Genomic DNA, 18,139 nt, shown 5'->3' on the forward strand with positions numbered 1-18,139 from the left:
ACTTCAGTGGAGAGAAAAGAAATCTGCATAAAATTGGAAGGCCAAACGATTGAAGTATATAGACCAGATCAATTCAGTTTAGCAAGACAAATGTTTCTAAATCCTGAATTGATCTGTTTATTGTTGAAACTTGGGAGGATAATTGAATACATTTAAATTTAATGCATAATCCCTAAGAGTTTAAAAAACTCTAAATTGTGATCCTGGACAGAGTTTATACAGCCTGTTTTAAACATTACTATATACTGAAAGGACAGAAGAAGGGCAGGAGAGTCTAATTTATAGGATATTTCCAGAAGGAAAACATTTAGCAAGGTGAATGTAGAGTGCTACTTTATCTTAGCAAGATTGAAGGGAAAACGTCTCAAAAAAGACTGGCCTTTTTGACTGCTGGATTAAGAAAACTCTGTCTCTCAGTGGAAAATTAATTTGGAGAAATATATCCTGCCACTCATAGCTATAATTTAAAGGTGTATACAAATAACTTGAAAGAAACAAATATTTATTAAAATCATTCATCTTTGAATATTCAATGTCATTCAAAGAGAAATTTTTACTAAACTCTAAGTAAGAAAAGATTATCTAGGCCAGTTACCTTTGTTCTCAAACAAGACTTACAGCAAGAACAGTTCCGATGGTATAACCAGGTTCTCCATGAAGAATTAAGGAGGTTCCATACCAAAAAGCAAGTCCATAGGTTCCATTCATAAAGAAGTACACAGCACCAAGAGAGAGTTTTGAAGCTATAGCTTTTTTTATGCCAACATCCTTTGCATATTTTAGATTCTGTGTATACCTTAAAAAGACAAAACATAATGCAATAGACTTTGGGAAAAAAAGAAAAAAACCAAGCATATAGTCATAAGTAAAGAAACAGACCTTTGGATTTCTTTCTCCTGGGCCCCAAAGGCTACAACTGTTCGTATTGATGACAGGACTTCTTCTGCAACAGCTCCAGCTTTGGAATAGGCTTTTAATTCCTTACTGGTCAACGAGATGACTATCTGTAATAAACCATGACCACAGTTAAGCAAAGAGTGACCCTGGGGTAGTAGCAATGTGCAGAGAATTTAATTCACTTAGAATCTAGAACAACATAATTTTGTTATTGAAAAAGTATTTACTATCACTTAATTTAACCTTGTCTGTTTGCAAACAAGAAACCAATGGGCAGAGATATTAATAGACATTTTAGAGTCTCACAGCATTGAAAGAGCTTAGCCTAATATATCATAGAATCTAAATCTATATTTTGCATTCTACTCCTAGAGCTTCACATTTGTTTCTCTGCATTCTTTAAAAACTTAGAAGATGGGTATCTATATTGATATAATTTGGGAAAGGCTTGATTAGGACATAGTTAATTTGGGCTGTACTCTGGAAATTAGAGAGTCCGATTTAACTTGATTTGTTTGTTATTATGTAAAAAGCAAGGCTTCCAGAGGATATTGGTCACAGGGCTGTGGCAGGAAGAGGGAGATGATCCTGAATTTGTTTGGGGTGTGACCCCTGAAGCTATTACTACGTAATGCAGCTGGCCTCATAAATGCTGTATCTCCAAACATGAAGGTAAGATTCCAGAGAGAGAGGAGAATATAACTCTTGGTGATATTAGGCAGGTTTACCTGATTTCTCAAAAATTTTAAATCAGAATGTGCCTTTACTATACATGCACGTAGTACTCTTTTAATTAGTAAAAAGATTTAATTTAGTAATTAGCACAGCAGTTCAATGAAAGAGAACAGGAGGAAAATTGTCTTCTGAGCTGTGCATCTGTAACTATTGCTTATTAACATAACAAATCTATTCACTTTCAAAGTACATTCCACATAATTGGATCTGATTTTACGCAAGACATGCTCAGACAGTTGTTAACGTCAGAAGGTAGCAAAAGCTGGGTAATACTCATTTTCTGAATTAATTTTAAGATAACCATTTCTATAATACATCACTAGAAGAGAAGCAGCACCTAGCAAAAAACCTTATACAAAGTGAATATTTAATAAATGTTTGCCAAAGTAAGTTAAATTGAAGGAAGCCAGAAAACATCCTGGCTTCTTTAGTCATTTGGATAACTGTGACCTTTACTTGCTTCCTCTACAATCATTTAATACAAGAGCAGAACTTAGATTCCCAATGTTGTTCCTTTTTAGGGCAGTTAAGTTCAGGCTCTGATCTTAGTAGCATACTGTGGGTAATCTTCCTACTGAGGGAGTCTTCATTGCAAATAACTGGGGATGAAGATTTTGACAAGGGTTACAAGATCAACACTAGAAGTCACACTAAATAAAAATTTGTTGTCTAAACACCCAAGCCTATTAAGGAATTGTTTAACCACAAAATATTTTTATTGCTCAAAATTCTTATTTGGTTGACCTTGTATGTTGCTAGAAAACAAACTGTGAATTTTATGGCTTTATTTTCATAAAGAACAATTGGCTTTGCAAAATTAAAAACTCCATACATCCTTCAAGAATACACTGTGCCTCCAATCAAGGAGATGGAATATGCATTGGTGGAGCTGCTGAAGACTTGATTTGGAGAGAGATATTAAGGATATATTAGTTATTTTTAGACTTCACAAGGTTGGTTTCAAAATAAGGCTGTAAACAGATTACTATTTTGTGGTATACTCACAGTATAACGGTGGTAAAAATACAATTTAAAGTGCACATAATTTGTTAAAAAAATTGAAACACATTTACATAGTACACAAAAATAGACATTAGCAAACATTTTAATTGTAATTCAGATCTCATTAAAACATATAAACTTTAAATGGCTAACATAAAAAGTATTTAAGTATTTACTATTTTAGATCTTCTCATTCTCTTTTAGTGAAATGAATTTGCAATACATTTATCTGGGAATTTAGAATACATAAGGCAGTCTTGGCATCTAATGTATCCATGCATAATACCTTACTCACGCTATCATTTGAAGCTGCATGAGGCTACTAAATGAAGAGGAATGTTTTTTTCATCTTCTTTTTAAAAAATAATTTGTATTTTTCAATTAAACATACAATATTATATTAATTTCAGTTGTACTATATAGTGTTTAGACATTTATATAACTTATGAAGTGATCACCTCGATACAGCCAGTACCCATTTGACACCATATATAGTTATTACAATATTATTGGCTATACTCTCTATGCTATACTTTACTTCCCCATGACTGTTTTGTAACTACCAACTTGTAACTACCAACTTGTACCAAATTTTAATCTCTTCTTCATTTTCACCGATCCTGCCAACCCCTACCCCATCTGGCAACCATCAAAATATTCTCTGTATGTATGCTTGTTTCAGTTTTGTTTGTTCATTTATTTTGTTTCTTAGATTCCATATATAAATGAAATCATATGGTATTTGTATTTCTCTGACTTATTTCACTTAGAATAATACTCTCTAAGTCCATCCATATTGTTGCAGATGGCAAGAATTAATTCCTTTTTGTGGTTGAATAATAGTCCATTGTATATATGTACCACTTCTTTATTTTTCATCTATTGATGGACAGTTAGGTTGCTTCCATATCTCAGCTATTGTAAATGATGCTGCAATGAACATATAGATGCATATTTCTTTTAAAATTAGTGTTTTGGGTTTCTTCAGATTAATACCCAGAAGTGGGATAACTGGGTTCTTCTTTGTCTCTTTGTATAGCCTTTGTCTGGTATACATATTGCTACTCCAGCTTTATTTTGTTTCCATTTTTGTGAGATATCTTTTTTCCATCCCTTTACTTTTAGTCTGTGTGTGTGTCTTGTGATCTGAAGCGAGTCTCTTATAGGCACCATATGTGAGAGGCTTGTTTTCTTATCCGTTCAGCTACCCTATGTGTTTTGCTGGAGCATTTAATTCATTTACATTTAAAGTAACTGTTGATAGATAGTAATTATTACCATTGTTATTCACATTTTTAATCTTTTTTTTCATTTTTATTCTTCTTTAAGAAGTCCCTTTAACATGTCTTATAACACTGGTTTTGGTGTTGATGAACTCCTGTAGCTTTTTCTTGTCTGAGAAGCTCTTTATCCATCCTTTGATTATGAATGATAGCTTTGCTGGATAGAGTAATCTTGGTTGTAGATCCTTGCTTTTCATCACTTTAAATATGCAGGCCAATCCCTTCTGGCTTGCATAATTTCTGTTGAGAAATCATCTGACAGTCTTATGAGAGTGCCCTTGTAGGTAACTAACTACTTTTCTCTTGCTGCTTTTAAGATTCTCTCTTTGTCTTTAACCTCTGACATTTTAATTATTATGAGTCTTGGTGTGGGCCCCTTTGAGTTCATCTTGTTTGGGACTCTCTGTGCTTCCTAGGGTTGTATGTCTATTTCCTTCACTAGGTTAGGGAAGTTTTCCATCATTATTTCTTCAAATAGGTTTTCGATTTCTTGATCTCTTCTCCTGTTACCCCTATGATGCCAATGTTGGTATATTTGATGTTGTCCCAGAGGCTCCTTATACTATCCTCATTTTTTAAGATTCTTTTATTCTTTTTGCTGTTCTGACTGGGTGTTTTCTGCTATCTTATTTATTATCTTATCCAAATTGTTGATTAGATCCTGTGCTTCATCTAATCTAAATTTGATTCCCTCTAATGTATTCTTCATTTCAGTTATTGTACTCTTCATTTCTGACTAGTTCCTTTTTTATGTTTCCTGTCTCTTTCTTGAAGTTCTCACTGAGATCACAGCATCTTTATAACTAGGGTTTTGAACTCTGCATCTGGTAGATTGTCACTATTTTGTTTAGTTCTTTTTCTGGAGCTTTGTTCTTTATTGCCTTTTTTGGGATGTTTCTTTGTCTCCTCATTTTGGCTACCCCCTGTGTTTGTTTCCATGTATTAGGGAGAGCTTTTATGTCTCCATTTCTTAGTAGAGTGGCCTTATGTAGTAAATGTCCTGTGGGGCCCAGTGGCGCAGTCTCCCTGGTCACCTAAACCATATGCTCCAGGTTATGTCCCCTGTATGGATTTTGTGTGAACTCCTCCGTTGTAGTTTAGCCTTGACTGTGTGTGCATGTCAGTGGGAAGGATTAGCCCTCAGGCTAATTGGTTGTGAGGACTGGCTGTGATTACAGTGGGGGATCTATTGTGCAGGGGCTAACTCTACAAAGCAGCAGTTGCTTTAGTGGGGCTCTGGTGCCTGCTGAGCCTGCTTTTTGGGTGTGTCATTTGTGGAGGTGGTTGGGTGGTGCTCTGTTGTTGTCTAAGTTGGTCACTGAATGTGTCTGTTCTGGGACCTCTTTGGAGGGGCTCTGGTACAGGCCAAAGTCATCTGCTGCCTGTGCCCTGCCCAAGGCCACTTGGTATGAGCTATAAAGTGATCTTCAGATGGTTGCTACTTGTGCTGAGTTTAAAGGTGCCTGAAAAACAGCTGCGAGTGGAGGCCAACTACCACTAGTGTCAAGCTTGGGTGGAACCCTGGGATGGGAAGTCTGGGATGAGAAGGCTGGGACCCCTTGCTCCTCAGGAGGGACCTCTGAAGACAAGATATCCCTCCAGGTTTTTACTGCCACAAGTGAGACCAGGCTGCTTCATGTCTCTGCCCCTCCTACTGGTCTTGACATGGCTTCTTCTGTATATCCTTAGTTATAGGACCACTGTTTAGCTAGCCTTTAGGTGATTCTCAATGATGATTATTCTGTAGTTATAATTTTGAGGTAGTCATAGGAGAAGGGGAGCACAGCATTTACCTACTCTGCCATCTTGCCCAAAAGCTCAAAGTAGAATATTTTTAATGTTAGTAAGATACTAAAACCAACCTTGTCATAGTCTAATAACTTGAAGATAGAAAGGTGATTAATGGTGAACAAAATCAAAAGTACTTGTGGTGTGTGTCTAATGTCCCTTTCTATTTTGGGACACAGAAACTGAAAAGAAATGCCTTTTGTCTCAGTGAAACACCTAGTTCACATTTCTGCTTCCAGTAAACACTGTATTAGCCATCTTGCCTACCGTAGAAAACATGGCTGCAGAAGCAATTATAAGAGGAGATGTAGACAGAGTCACCAGGGTGAGTTTCCAGCCCTTCACCAAACCAATCGCCAGGCCAATGGAAAACGTAGACATGTTTTGAAAGAACAAAGCAATCTTATCTCCAATACCATCATTGATTTTGTTGATGTCACTGAAACAGTAAATAAATGCAATTAAGTCATTTATATGTCATATATAAAAACAAAGTTGTGATACTACACACCTATCCTCTTACTCAGTCATGCGAGTGTTAAGTTCACCGATGTCACAGCCATCAAACCAGCTGATGTCTTGTGCCAAAATTGAATGAAAAAACTGTTTTCGAATTTTCTTGGTCTGTCGTGCTGCAGTCATAACCCAAAAAGAAATCTGCATGTAGCCAAAAACCAGGGCAGCAACTCCTATTCCAACATAATATAGAGTCAACCTGAAAAAATATTGTTTGAGATGTTAGCGAGACTAATGAGCAACTTTTTTCTCTTGTTACCAAAACCCACAAAACAAAACAAAATAGATCTCTTCCACCAAAACCTATCAATATTTAACTGAATTTGTGCTAAAAACTATAAAATAACTAACAATAAACCTCTATCAGAAAAAGTGAAGTACATTGAATGTAAAAATCTAGATTTCCCTAGTAAAGTTCTTGAGTATGTCTCTCATATATTGTTAGCACAAACATAAACTCGAAATGGATCACAGACCTAAGTGTAAGAGCTAAAATGTTACAACTTCTAGAAGAAAATGTAGGAGGAAGTCCTCATGACCTTGTATTAGGCAAAGAATTCTTAAATACAAAGCACGATCTGTAAAATAACTTGATAAATTGTACCTCATCAAATTAAAAAATTTTTGTGCTTCAAAAGAAACTTCTAAGAAAATGAAAGACTAACCATAGACTAGGAGAAAATATTTTCCAATCATATATGTGATGAAGAACTTGTATCTAGAATTTATAAAGAACTCTTATGATTCAATGATAAGAAGACAAATGGCACAACTAAAAAGTAGGCAAAATATCTGAATAGACATTTCGCCAAAGAGAATATATGAATGCCTAGAAAGTACATGAAAAAAAATGCTCATTATTAGTCACTAAGGAGATGCAAACTTCATACCTTCTACAATAGCTACAATAAAAAAGACACAATAACAAGTGTTGGCAAGGATGTAGAAAAACTGGAGCCCTTATACATTGTTGGTGGGAAAGTAAAATGATGTAGCTAGCCACTTTGGAAAAGTTTGGAAGTTTCTTAGAAAGATAAACATAAACTTACAATATGACCCAGCAATTCCATTCCTGGGTAACCTATCTAAGAGAAATAAAAATAGATATCTACACAAAGACTTATATATCAATGTTCATGGAAGCATTATTTTTAAATAGCCAAAAAACAAAACAAAACAAAACAAAAACAATCCAAATGTCCAATAACTGGTGAATAGATAAACAAAATGTTAACCAATAAAAAGGAATAACTACTGATACATGTTGCATCAATAAATCTAAAAACATTATGGTAAATAAAAGAAGCCAGGTGTAAAACCTCCGCATATTACATGTTTCTATACATAAGCAATGTCCAGAAAATGTAAATCTTTAGAGATAGAAGGAAGATAAGTAGTTGCCCCAGGCTCAGGGTAGAAATGGGAACTGACTACATGCAAAGAAGGGATCTTTGTAGCATGATGGAAGAGTTCTAAAAATGGATTGTGGTGATGATTGCATAACTCTGTAAATTTTTGAAAAATCATTGAATTCTACTCTTAAAGCTGGTGAGTTTATGATAATTATGCCTCAATAAAGCTGTTAAAAACACCATGAACAGCAGTGTAATTCCAATTACATTAAAATTAAATATGTATACATATATATGTAGAAAGGCTATAATAATATAAACAAAATTAATATATATTATCCTTTAGTGGTAGGATTATAAGTAATTTAATTTTCTTTGTGCATTTTTATCTTTTCACACTTTCTACAATTAAAATATTAACTATTTAATCAGAAAAATAATTAAAAACGATTTTATAGAAGTACTGATTCACTTTTTAAGACTATTCCTTAAAAACAAAGAAAAAAATATACTCAATTTATTCCACATGGAAGAACCATACTTATTAACTCCTCATTTATCTACTAATCAGATTTCCAAACTACCTGGGACCCAGAAGAAACTCTAGTAGGCCCAGAACCCAGGCTTTATTTTGCAGCAAAAATGAAACTGCCTTCAAAGTCTAAGCCTTCTAATGCAAAACCATATGCAAATTAAGATCGATTTAATCTGGATAGGTGTCATTTATTGAACAGTTACTTTGTTAAATATTATTTCAGGCAATTTACATATCTGAATGTCACTGAATCACCAGAAAGTATCAACACCACATTTTCACAGATGAAGAAACTGAAGCTTACAGAAGGTATCCAACAGTTTCTATGGATAGAAAGTGGCAAAGTCCACCATCTGAATCCTGTACCTCTGATCCGAATTCTGAGCTTATGGTCTGAATTACTCTAGCAATATTTCTGAGGAAAAAGGGTTCTCAAAGGGGTCTGGGAAACACTGCATACCTAGCACCATCCCCGCCAAAGAACTTGATAATACAAATGAAAATATTAAAAAAATTCAAAAGCAAAGCAGTAGTTTAATTTTCTTGGACACAGAATATTTCAGACCAATCAACCATGAACACTCCCATCCTTTTAAAATGTATTGCCTATTAACATTTGCCAGTTCCACTGGACACAATCTTAGAATTATTCTAGGCTACAACTTGATGTAGTAGAAATTGCCATCTGTCTATTCTATCACCCAATATCTGACCTTATCTTCTTACTAAATAAGAGAACCTCCATTTTATTTGCAGTGGTAATATGCCCAGCTAAAGTGGATGTGGTCATAAGACTAGCAGAAAGACAGAAAGATCCCGGGTCCCTTATGCATTTTTGAGTCATGTTTCATTTTTAGACAGCCGACTTTCACATTTTTATGTTTGAGAGAAATAAGTTTCTATCACGGTTAAGTGACTATTATGATGGATTTTATACTAAATGCAGTTGAACTAAATCTAATATAGATTTGGTCATCAAGTTTACCCTTCATTTTCAAGTAGATTATAGCAGACATGTCAGAAGTAGCAAAAAGGAGGGAATGAGTTGCTTAAAGTTCATATAGAATTAATTAACTCTTGACTGCAAAAAAAGAGATATCATATTCACCAGCAACAATCTTGGGGCTATTTAGTCATTATAATCTGATTCAACAAAAAAATTCAATTATTTTCAGAATAACTGTCTGATAAATAAAACAAAGGAAGAGACCTAATATTAAAACATCAAACATATAAAGCTATGAGTCACTGTCTTTGGAAAATGATTTAGGTAGAATCCAGTTCTTCAGTTCCTGATGATTATAGATGATTATTATCCTAATCGAAAAAGTTAAATAAAGCAACAATTCCCAGAAATGTGTTCGTTGAAACATTAGCTCATCTAACATTAGAATGTTACTAGGTGTTAGGGGAAAAAAATTAGGTTCCATAGCCAAATAGGCTTGGAAAACATGGATTAAATGGAGCATTTATCATGCTTATTTGTTCTATCTGTGTTCAAGAGGAGGCTGTCATACACAGCGTATTCCAAACCAATCTGACCACGAAACCATTTTTCATCGTGTATCTCAAATAATTCCAAAACAGAACACTGGTTTGAGAAACAATAGTATAACAAATACTACATAATAAATGATAAGAATCTTTCTTTATAATTTTAGTCGCTTCTTAATAACTGTACACAGACATATCTTTTCAACTTACTCTCCTTTTTATTATTTGTTCTTCGAATGAATGCCCCTATATTTAAAAGTTCCAAATTCTTTGTAAGAAACTCATACTTCATAATTGTATGTCAGGACCCTGCTTTAATATTGGTAGAACAGAATTCAGTAGAAGGCAATATTCTGGATTCTAGTCAGGAATTTTCAAATGACCTAATATAAAGATATTTTATGTAGAAGTTGCTAAAAAATTGTTTTCCCCCTCAAAGAAAGTTGAGGCTATAGCAAAGCACAGCTCAAGGGAGCACCATTCACACTGTACAGAAGAGCACTAATAGAACTTCGAAGAAAATGTTTCATATCTATACTATACAATATGGCAGCCAGCTATATGTGGCTTTTGAACACTTGAAATGTGACTGAGAAGGAGGAACTGAATATTGTACTTTATTTTATTTTAATTAATTCAAATTTAAAGAGCCATATGTGGCTGTAGCTAACACACTGGACAGTCCAGGTCAAGAATTATGGCCTAGAAGGTATCATTGCAATGTGATAGGTGTCCCTTGCAGTTGTGCAACATGGAGGCATCTATTGGGGGGGAAATTAGAAATCACTTAGGTCTAGAGCAAAGAAAGAGATATCATATTCACCAGCAACAATCTTGGGACTATTTAGTCATTATAATCTGATTCAACAGTGTCTCACTAAAACTATAGTTTTACTGAAATCCAGTGAATGTACTCAGGAAAGTAACATCTCTCTAAGTCAGTATGTGTGATAGGAAAGCATACTGGTTAATACATAAAATAACTAAAACAGAATGTCCTTATGTTTTATTTATTTCAGAATGTACAATTTTTAGTCTGAATACAACTATACTAGTCTGAATAATTGGTCTCCAAAATTAGTCAATTAAACTTTACTATTTTATTATTATTTTACTATTCGTTGCACATATCTTTGCTTTTTAAAGTCCGTTGAATGGCATTTTTCTATAAGATTTGTAAGGAAAATAATTTGAAAAAAAAGAAAAAAAGAAAAAACAAGTCTTTTAGCCCCTAGGACATGTACCTTCAGTTCTAGGAGGCAAAATTGGTATAAAAATGCAAATCCCAAAACTACTTTTCTATTGATGAGAATTTTATCAAATACAACTTAAAGCACATGAGCCTCCCCGCACCTTTTAAATAGAAGAAAAAATTATGTAATACTTATATCTTATATACCTAACAAAAGAAGAGGACACGTTTGCTTTACTCACTTATATGTAATATTATCAAATATTTCAGTTTTTTCCTCCTAAGTATTGACTAAAGCAGCATTCAATACACATAATATTAACATTTCATTTGGACTTACAGAATCATATCTTCATTCAGCTTTTCTTGAGACTGAGTACAGTTCCGATAATTTGCTGTAAAAAAGTTTTTTAAATTATAAAGACAAATAATTTATAATTGGCCATACTGTTTTCATACATAGCTCTCCAAACCAAATATAGTACATTCTCAAGAAAATAAAGTTAATGCCTACACACAGGTTTATGTTCACCTTATTTTCTATTCTTTAACTTAAAATTTGAAATAATTACCTCTGGTCTCAAGTAACACTCATGATACAGGAAAAATTATCAGGAAATATTAATTATGTAGCTCATACCTGGAAAGAATTCTTTAGGACATCTCTGATCTCAGGCAAAAATTCTGTAATTAATAATAATAGAACTCTCCTTTCCTGCTGAGATGATGCATTTAGAATTCAGTTTGAGATACCCCAGGGAATGATTTAGAAAGGCCAAGAGAAGTAAGAACAAATGTAAAGGATCTAGAAGCAGTAGTCATGGGAAAAACTTAAAGGAATTTCACTGAAATATATAGAGTATAATAAGGATAGCAACATAATAAAACAGTATTTAAAATAATCCTTGGGTTACAAGTTTTCTATGTAAAGTTTTCTATATATCTTCTGGTAAAAAGTATATCATACGTTAATTAGTATAACAAGGTTGTGATTTCACCAAAAATACAAAACAGTTATAGTAATTTTCTTTCTAAAAACCTCTATAATAAACATTTAAAATGAATTGTAAACATCATGACTTTTCACCACAACATCACATATGATAATGTCTATGATCTTTATTTATATGCAAAAAAAATAATTTTTTCCTTATTCTATTTATGGAATATGGCAGGAAAATATTTTAAAGCAGTTTATTTCAAATTTCAGAACTGACAAAGTAGAAGTAGCAAAACCTAAAAAGCTTTAACGAGATGAACTGAGGTAATAAAGAAAATAAACATTGTTTCTAAAAGTGGTAACTAGAATCACATAAAAATGTTATAATCTCATTTCAGAGCTTATGTTAATAGAGATAGCATATGTAAAATTTCAATGCTGGCACAAAAATGGGCACCTGATCAATAATAGCTATATTCATATTTTCATTTGTAGGAGCAAATAATCCTCCATTATCTTTCAGAAAATCATTGTTAGAAGGTTGATGGTATACTCCACAAGACTAAAAAAACCCAAAAAACCAGAAGAAGCCTTAAACAAAAATTAAAGTTTGAAGCAATATCAATTAGATATGTTTGGCCCAACCTATCTAAAGCTGGTAAGGCAATCAATTACAGAGTGGATCTAACAAAAGGAATATTGCCTTAGAATACTCCCTTCCTTCTTTCTCCTTTCTTCCACTCATTCATTTGGAGACAGACATAGTTGGCAATCAGTAAGTATTTGCTCAGTGACTTGGCAGATCCATTTAACAAACAGAATGACATCCTTAATTTAGCTTCTATCATTAAAATATCGAAAAATTAGTAACTGTGTTGACAGAGATCATCACATGCAAGGACACAGAGATGGAAGCAATGGCTTAGTTCAACTTAAACAAGATTGGAACACTTGAAAGATTAACCTTTGAGTTAAAAACAAGAGGGTATAAATTAGTATTTAAAGTCAAATAGGGCACAGTGAGAGGTACATTGGATAAAGCGAGGCTCAGGTCTCAAGATAGGTTTTAATGAGACATTTATCCTCGTTATAATAAACAACTATAAGGATACTTTCTACTGTGTAATTCAGGGAAACATGTAATTTACATGTTTAATTCTATGTAACCAGGGAATTATTAATATTTATAATATCCACTAGATAAAAAAAGACTGTGGATATTTACTGTTAGTTCACAGGAGAATTGCTGGAATTTACATCTAAACAATGTCACTTTGAAGGACATGACCCTGATATAGGATACTACAAAGGTAACAAAACACGAAGGACATCTATAACTGTGAGAAGTACAAAAACACTTCTTTTGTACACCTGACTGCTAGATATCTCTATCTTTATGAGGATATTTGTCTCTAGTACTATAACTTTTTGCATGTTCTTTTTGGTTTCTTTGCTGCATTATGTTCTACAATGCCATGCATGTCTATATACTATTAATGAAATCCTATAGCTATCTGAAAGATTTAGACATTCTTGATTTCCTCTTAAAGGATGAATTACAGATAAATGGACTGGATTGGCCCAAGCCTTTGATTAAATCCTGATATAATCATCACTTCTGACAGAAAATTATTTGAATTCCTAGAGAGAGAAGCTGAGCTATACTGGGTCTCAGACAACCTTTTTATATACGATGAGCAGATGGCCGTTGGATGTGAACTACATCAGTTCTCTCCTGAATCTCCAGCCTGCAGGATCACCCTACCGATTTTGGACTTGCCAGCTTCCATTATTGCATGAGCCAATTCTTTAAAATTGATCGATCACAATCTCTCTGTCTTTCTCTATATATCTACACACACACACACACACACACACACACACACACACACACACACCTACACCTGCTGGTTTTGTTTTTTTGAAAAATGCTGAAAATATGGATTTTTCTTTAGTCCCTAGCAATAGCAAAGAATAAATGACTTTAGTACATATTATGTAGATATTGTTTAACAATACGATAATCTGTATTATGAGTTTACCATTTTTTAATTTAACACTTTTGAGTCTCCAGCAATATAGAAAAGTAAATATTATACTCACTCGTGTTGGTTTTGACTAGACATCCACTAATGAGATTATCACTCATTTCTCCTAAAATCAGTGACATTACAGGAAGACAGGCTCCATTTACCAGTGATGCCAGTAACCCCAGGATCATGAGTGTAATGTCCAGTCCATCAGCAAAGCGGAACTGAGGAAAGCAAATAAAACTTGGTAACATTATAGCTGTAAAAAATGAAAAACAAAAAACCAACCTACAGTTTTTGCCATCAAGTCAATGTTATTTTATAAATTAATTAAGAGACTAAATAAATGTGTAAATCATGGACAAGAATTTATAAAGTAAAAAAAAGTCCCAATTCTAAGGATTTGCAATGTATTTTGAAGAAGTTGTTGAAAAATATACAGTAGCCAAATCAACAGAAATTGTAGATCTGTGACATAAGTCAGGTGAGATGTGAGTATGAAACAGAAACATCCTTTCATCTGGTTGAATCTGGAATAAATTAATATATTTCGAAAGACTGCAATGACGATATCTTGTTTCATGGACAATTAATCTTCAACTTTTAATTCCCTAGGCTTATCAACATCATAGCAATGATAAAACTAAGTGCAGTGAACAATAAATATCTAGTAAAAATTAGTTCACCAATGTAATAAATTATATTTTTCATTTTTATTTTAAGTTCCTCAGATATTTTTCTACCCAGGATAACATCTATTCTATAAATTAGAGTCTGTAATAAAAATATTCTGTAATAATTCTGTAAGACTGGTTAAAATAAAGAAATAACTGAAAGTCAAATACTGAATGCTTTATATTCTATTCTATAGTAGGTCCCTACAGCACTTCTCTAAAACTAAAACATGAACTTGAAAATGTGGATTATTTATCTTACTGAGAGAAGCCAAGGTAAAATGTATCATGGTATTGAAATGAAATTAGATTTGAATAACAGCAAAAGTAACTAGTAGATACTTTATAAATGGAGACTGAAAAAATTTAATGTTTTTCCATTCATTCACACAATAACTAATAAATATTTATTGAGTATCTGCCATAGGATTGCACTCAGTACTACAGATAAGAGGGTATCTGCTCCTCCACCTTCCCCCAGAGTAGTATGTTATCTTCTCAATAAAAGTTCTCATGTCTTGCTACTTCTTAGTTTTTTAAAAAAACTTTGACCTTTGAAAAAACAAGTACTGTTTTATGTGTATTTCTAGAGATGTTGACAGCCAGGCTGACTTAGAGATTAAGAGTAGGTTTTGGGAACACATTACTGAAAATATTCCTTGAACATAAATCCCAAAGAAATGTGCTGACACACTTTCTGATGCACAAGCTTTACAAAATATTTAGATAATTGCTTTTATTTAAAAGGATTTATAGCATCTTAAAAATAATAAAAGCAACTTACATCAATGTGTTACAATTGGAAAATATGGAAATTTATAAGTAACTTATAATTCCCCACCACTCAGAAATAATCTTTGATAATATTTAGGCATCACATGCAGGCATCTTTTTTTTTTTTTTTTTCCCAAAATTGGGATCATTGTATGCATATTGTTTTTTTCCCCTCATTTCTTACTATAGAGCTGTTAGGTTGATTATATATTTTTTCCTGTTGGAAATAACATGCTGCTGAATTATTTTTTTTAAAAATTATCTCCCCTGCCAATAGATATAAGCTACAAACAAAAAATCATTGTATGCACTACTGACAATTCCTTAAAATTTTCTGGTACACATTCATTCTAAATGATTTCACTTACTATCTCAATAGGTCCAACAACTTGGTTTCTTACTTTGGGTAGATGTTCTTGCAGTACTCTGGAAAATAAATGTTTAAAATGGAAAAGTTTCAATGTGAATATAATTTGCAACATTTATATAATTGTAATTATACTGAAGTATCAAATTTCACCCTTGGTAGCAAATTCACACCAAAAATGAAATTTTAAAAACAAACTTAAGGATAGACAATACAAATTTTTAGTATAACCCTGGGAAAGTAAGTTGCTACTGGCTATCCACATTAGTTAAAGTAAAAACTGAGGATATACTTCTGGAGTAGAATTTTATTTTGCTATTGTGGTAAAATACACCTCACACAGAATTTATCATCTTAACTATTTTAAGTGTACTGTTCCATGGGATTAAGTACATTCATATTGTTGTGCTATCATCTCCAACAGCCATCCATAAAATAACATGAATCTTAAAAAACTGAACTCTGTCACCCTCTGGCAACTACCATTCTATTTGCTGTCTCTATGAATCTGACTATTCTAGGTGTAGAATCATATCTTATTTTGTCTTTTTCTGATGTGCTTATTTCACTTAGCATAATACCTTCAGGGTTCATCCGTGGGGTAGCAAATATCAGAATTTTCCTCTGTTTTAAGGGTATTATTAAATTGTATGTATATACCACTTTTTTTTTTTTTAATCCATTCATCCATTCCTCAATCAATGGACTCTTGGGTTGCTTCCACTTTTTGGCTATGGTGGAAAAACACTGCTATGTATATAGGTGTACAAATATCTCTTCAATCCTGCTTTCATTTTTTGTGGGGTATATAACCAAGAGTGAAATTTCTGGATCACATGATAATTCTATTTTTAACACCTTAAGAAATCATCATACTGTTTTCCATAGCAGTTGCATCATTTTACATTCCCACTAACCATGCACAAGGAGTTTCTCCACATCCTCACCAATACTTGTTATTTTTCGTTTTATTTTACTGTTATTTTTAATAGTAGTCGTCCTAATAGATTAGAATTTTTAACGCTGTATAACAATTGCCCAAGAGCAATTGTGAGCTTTAAGTGAAAGTTTTATTAAGTGCACGTTAAACAAATGTATATGAATTTTGTATCCCTCTAAAAATTTTATTTTGTAGCTCTCATTTCAAAGTCCAAATGAAAAGTGTAAATTTTGTCTGTTTCTTTCAGAGAAATCTGTTAATTAAATACACACACGATTCTTAAACATTAAGAGAAGACTGGAGAGGATCAGCTTAAGTTTTCTAAAAAAGGTATCATAGAAGGATTTCTGACTCTTCTCTCCAGCTTTTTAACATATTGTTCCATAACTTTGATAAATGACAAGTCACTTAATTTTATTCCATCCGAGGTTAATAATTTACTTATGTACTGGGCCAATTTGCTCTGAGATGAGTATGGATGACAAAAAGCGCTTTAAGATTGTAAAGCCCTTCCCCCTCCAGAAATGTAGATTTTAAAGCCTAAGACTCAGTAAGCTCTCTTTTGACAAAGTTTATTTCATGAAAACATTTCTGCTTGACCTTTCTGAGAAGCCTCAGGTAGTCTTTTAAAAGTCTCTTTTCCACCAGAATTGAAAGTGAAGAAAAGTACATGGGCAGGTACAGTGGGATCTCCCCTTCTGACTACTGCAGCCTTGCATTAATGAACCAATTGATCTACAGTGGTCTGCTTAAATTTCATAGTTCATATATTGAAATATAACACAATTATTACAGTAAAAGTGGAAATAAAATAGATTTTAAACCACGTCCATTTTTGATCTCTAAATTAATGAATCATAAGTTTGGGAAATTTTTATAATAGACATATGCACACAGACATCCATTCAGTGAAAAAAATAATTAGAATCCATTTTTTTTGTTGTTGCTAAATAAAGGATCCATAGAGAATTGAAATGGAAATATTCAGGTATTTTTCCTCTATATATTGATAAGCTATAAGAAATTTGGAAGAGGAGATACCAGAAATACAAGCCAATAAATCCTGTAACTATTATACTTCCTAAAATTACTATTAAACCAGTTGTAACACTAATTATGGTGAAATGAGTCCAGCAAAATGCAAATAGCATTACTATTTTTGGAAAAAAATTATGAACTTTTTACTACAGCTGTGAAAAGGATAAGGTATATTTAAAGTTGCAGAACACTTTTTGTAGAATTTAGGCCAGGCTTACCCATTTCTCTGAAAATTTGCTTGCATCTCTTCAGTTCTTTCAGAATTTGCCATTTTATTTACAATTAAATTCTTCTGAAATAAAATATTGACAAATATATCAAGACTATGTGAAATTTTATCACTTAGTTAATATGAATTCTTTATTTTTTTGCTTGATGTAACTGTATTATGCACTTGGAGAATAATATAAATGAGGCATAGAGGCACAGATAGTTTACACAAAAGTAATAAAATAATTATGCTGAGTGAAAAAAAGCTACCCTGCTATCTTGACTGGAACCAACAAAAATCATTCTTTACATCCCTAATAGCTTCTGAAAAATCATACTTCTGAATTTCATCCTGTCTCCTTACCCTGCACT

At 32.9% G+C, this 18,139-nt stretch overlaps 1 protein-coding gene across 1 annotated transcript in view; it reads right to left on the bottom strand.

Moving 5' to 3' along the window:
• ABCB5 (ATP binding cassette subfamily B member 5) overlaps positions 1-17,828 on the bottom strand; it is an 83,647-nt gene extending 65,819 nt beyond the window's left edge. Inside the window, exons 1-8 of the mRNA XM_011364480.2 lie at positions 17,776-17,828; positions 15,581-15,638; positions 13,838-13,988; positions 11,135-11,189; positions 6,229-6,420; positions 5,973-6,144; positions 880-1,004; positions 619-796 (exon numbers count right to left, since the gene is read on the bottom strand). Of these exons, the coding sequence (XP_011362782.1) occupies positions 619-796; positions 880-1,004; positions 5,973-6,144; positions 6,229-6,420; positions 11,135-11,189; positions 13,838-13,988; positions 15,581-15,638; positions 17,776-17,828 (984 nt within the window). The remainder of the gene's footprint in view (positions 1-618; positions 797-879; positions 1,005-5,972; positions 6,145-6,228; positions 6,421-11,134; positions 11,190-13,837; positions 13,989-15,580; positions 15,639-17,775) is intronic.
• Positions 17,829-18,139: the final 311 nt, after the last annotated feature.

This window comes from Pteropus vampyrus, unplaced genomic scaffold, assembly GCF_000151845.1.
Source record: "Pteropus vampyrus isolate Shadow unplaced genomic scaffold, Pvam_2.0 Scaffold4, whole genome shotgun sequence".
Classification (NCBI taxonomy): Eukaryota; Metazoa; Chordata; class Mammalia; order Chiroptera; family Pteropodidae; genus Pteropus; species Pteropus vampyrus.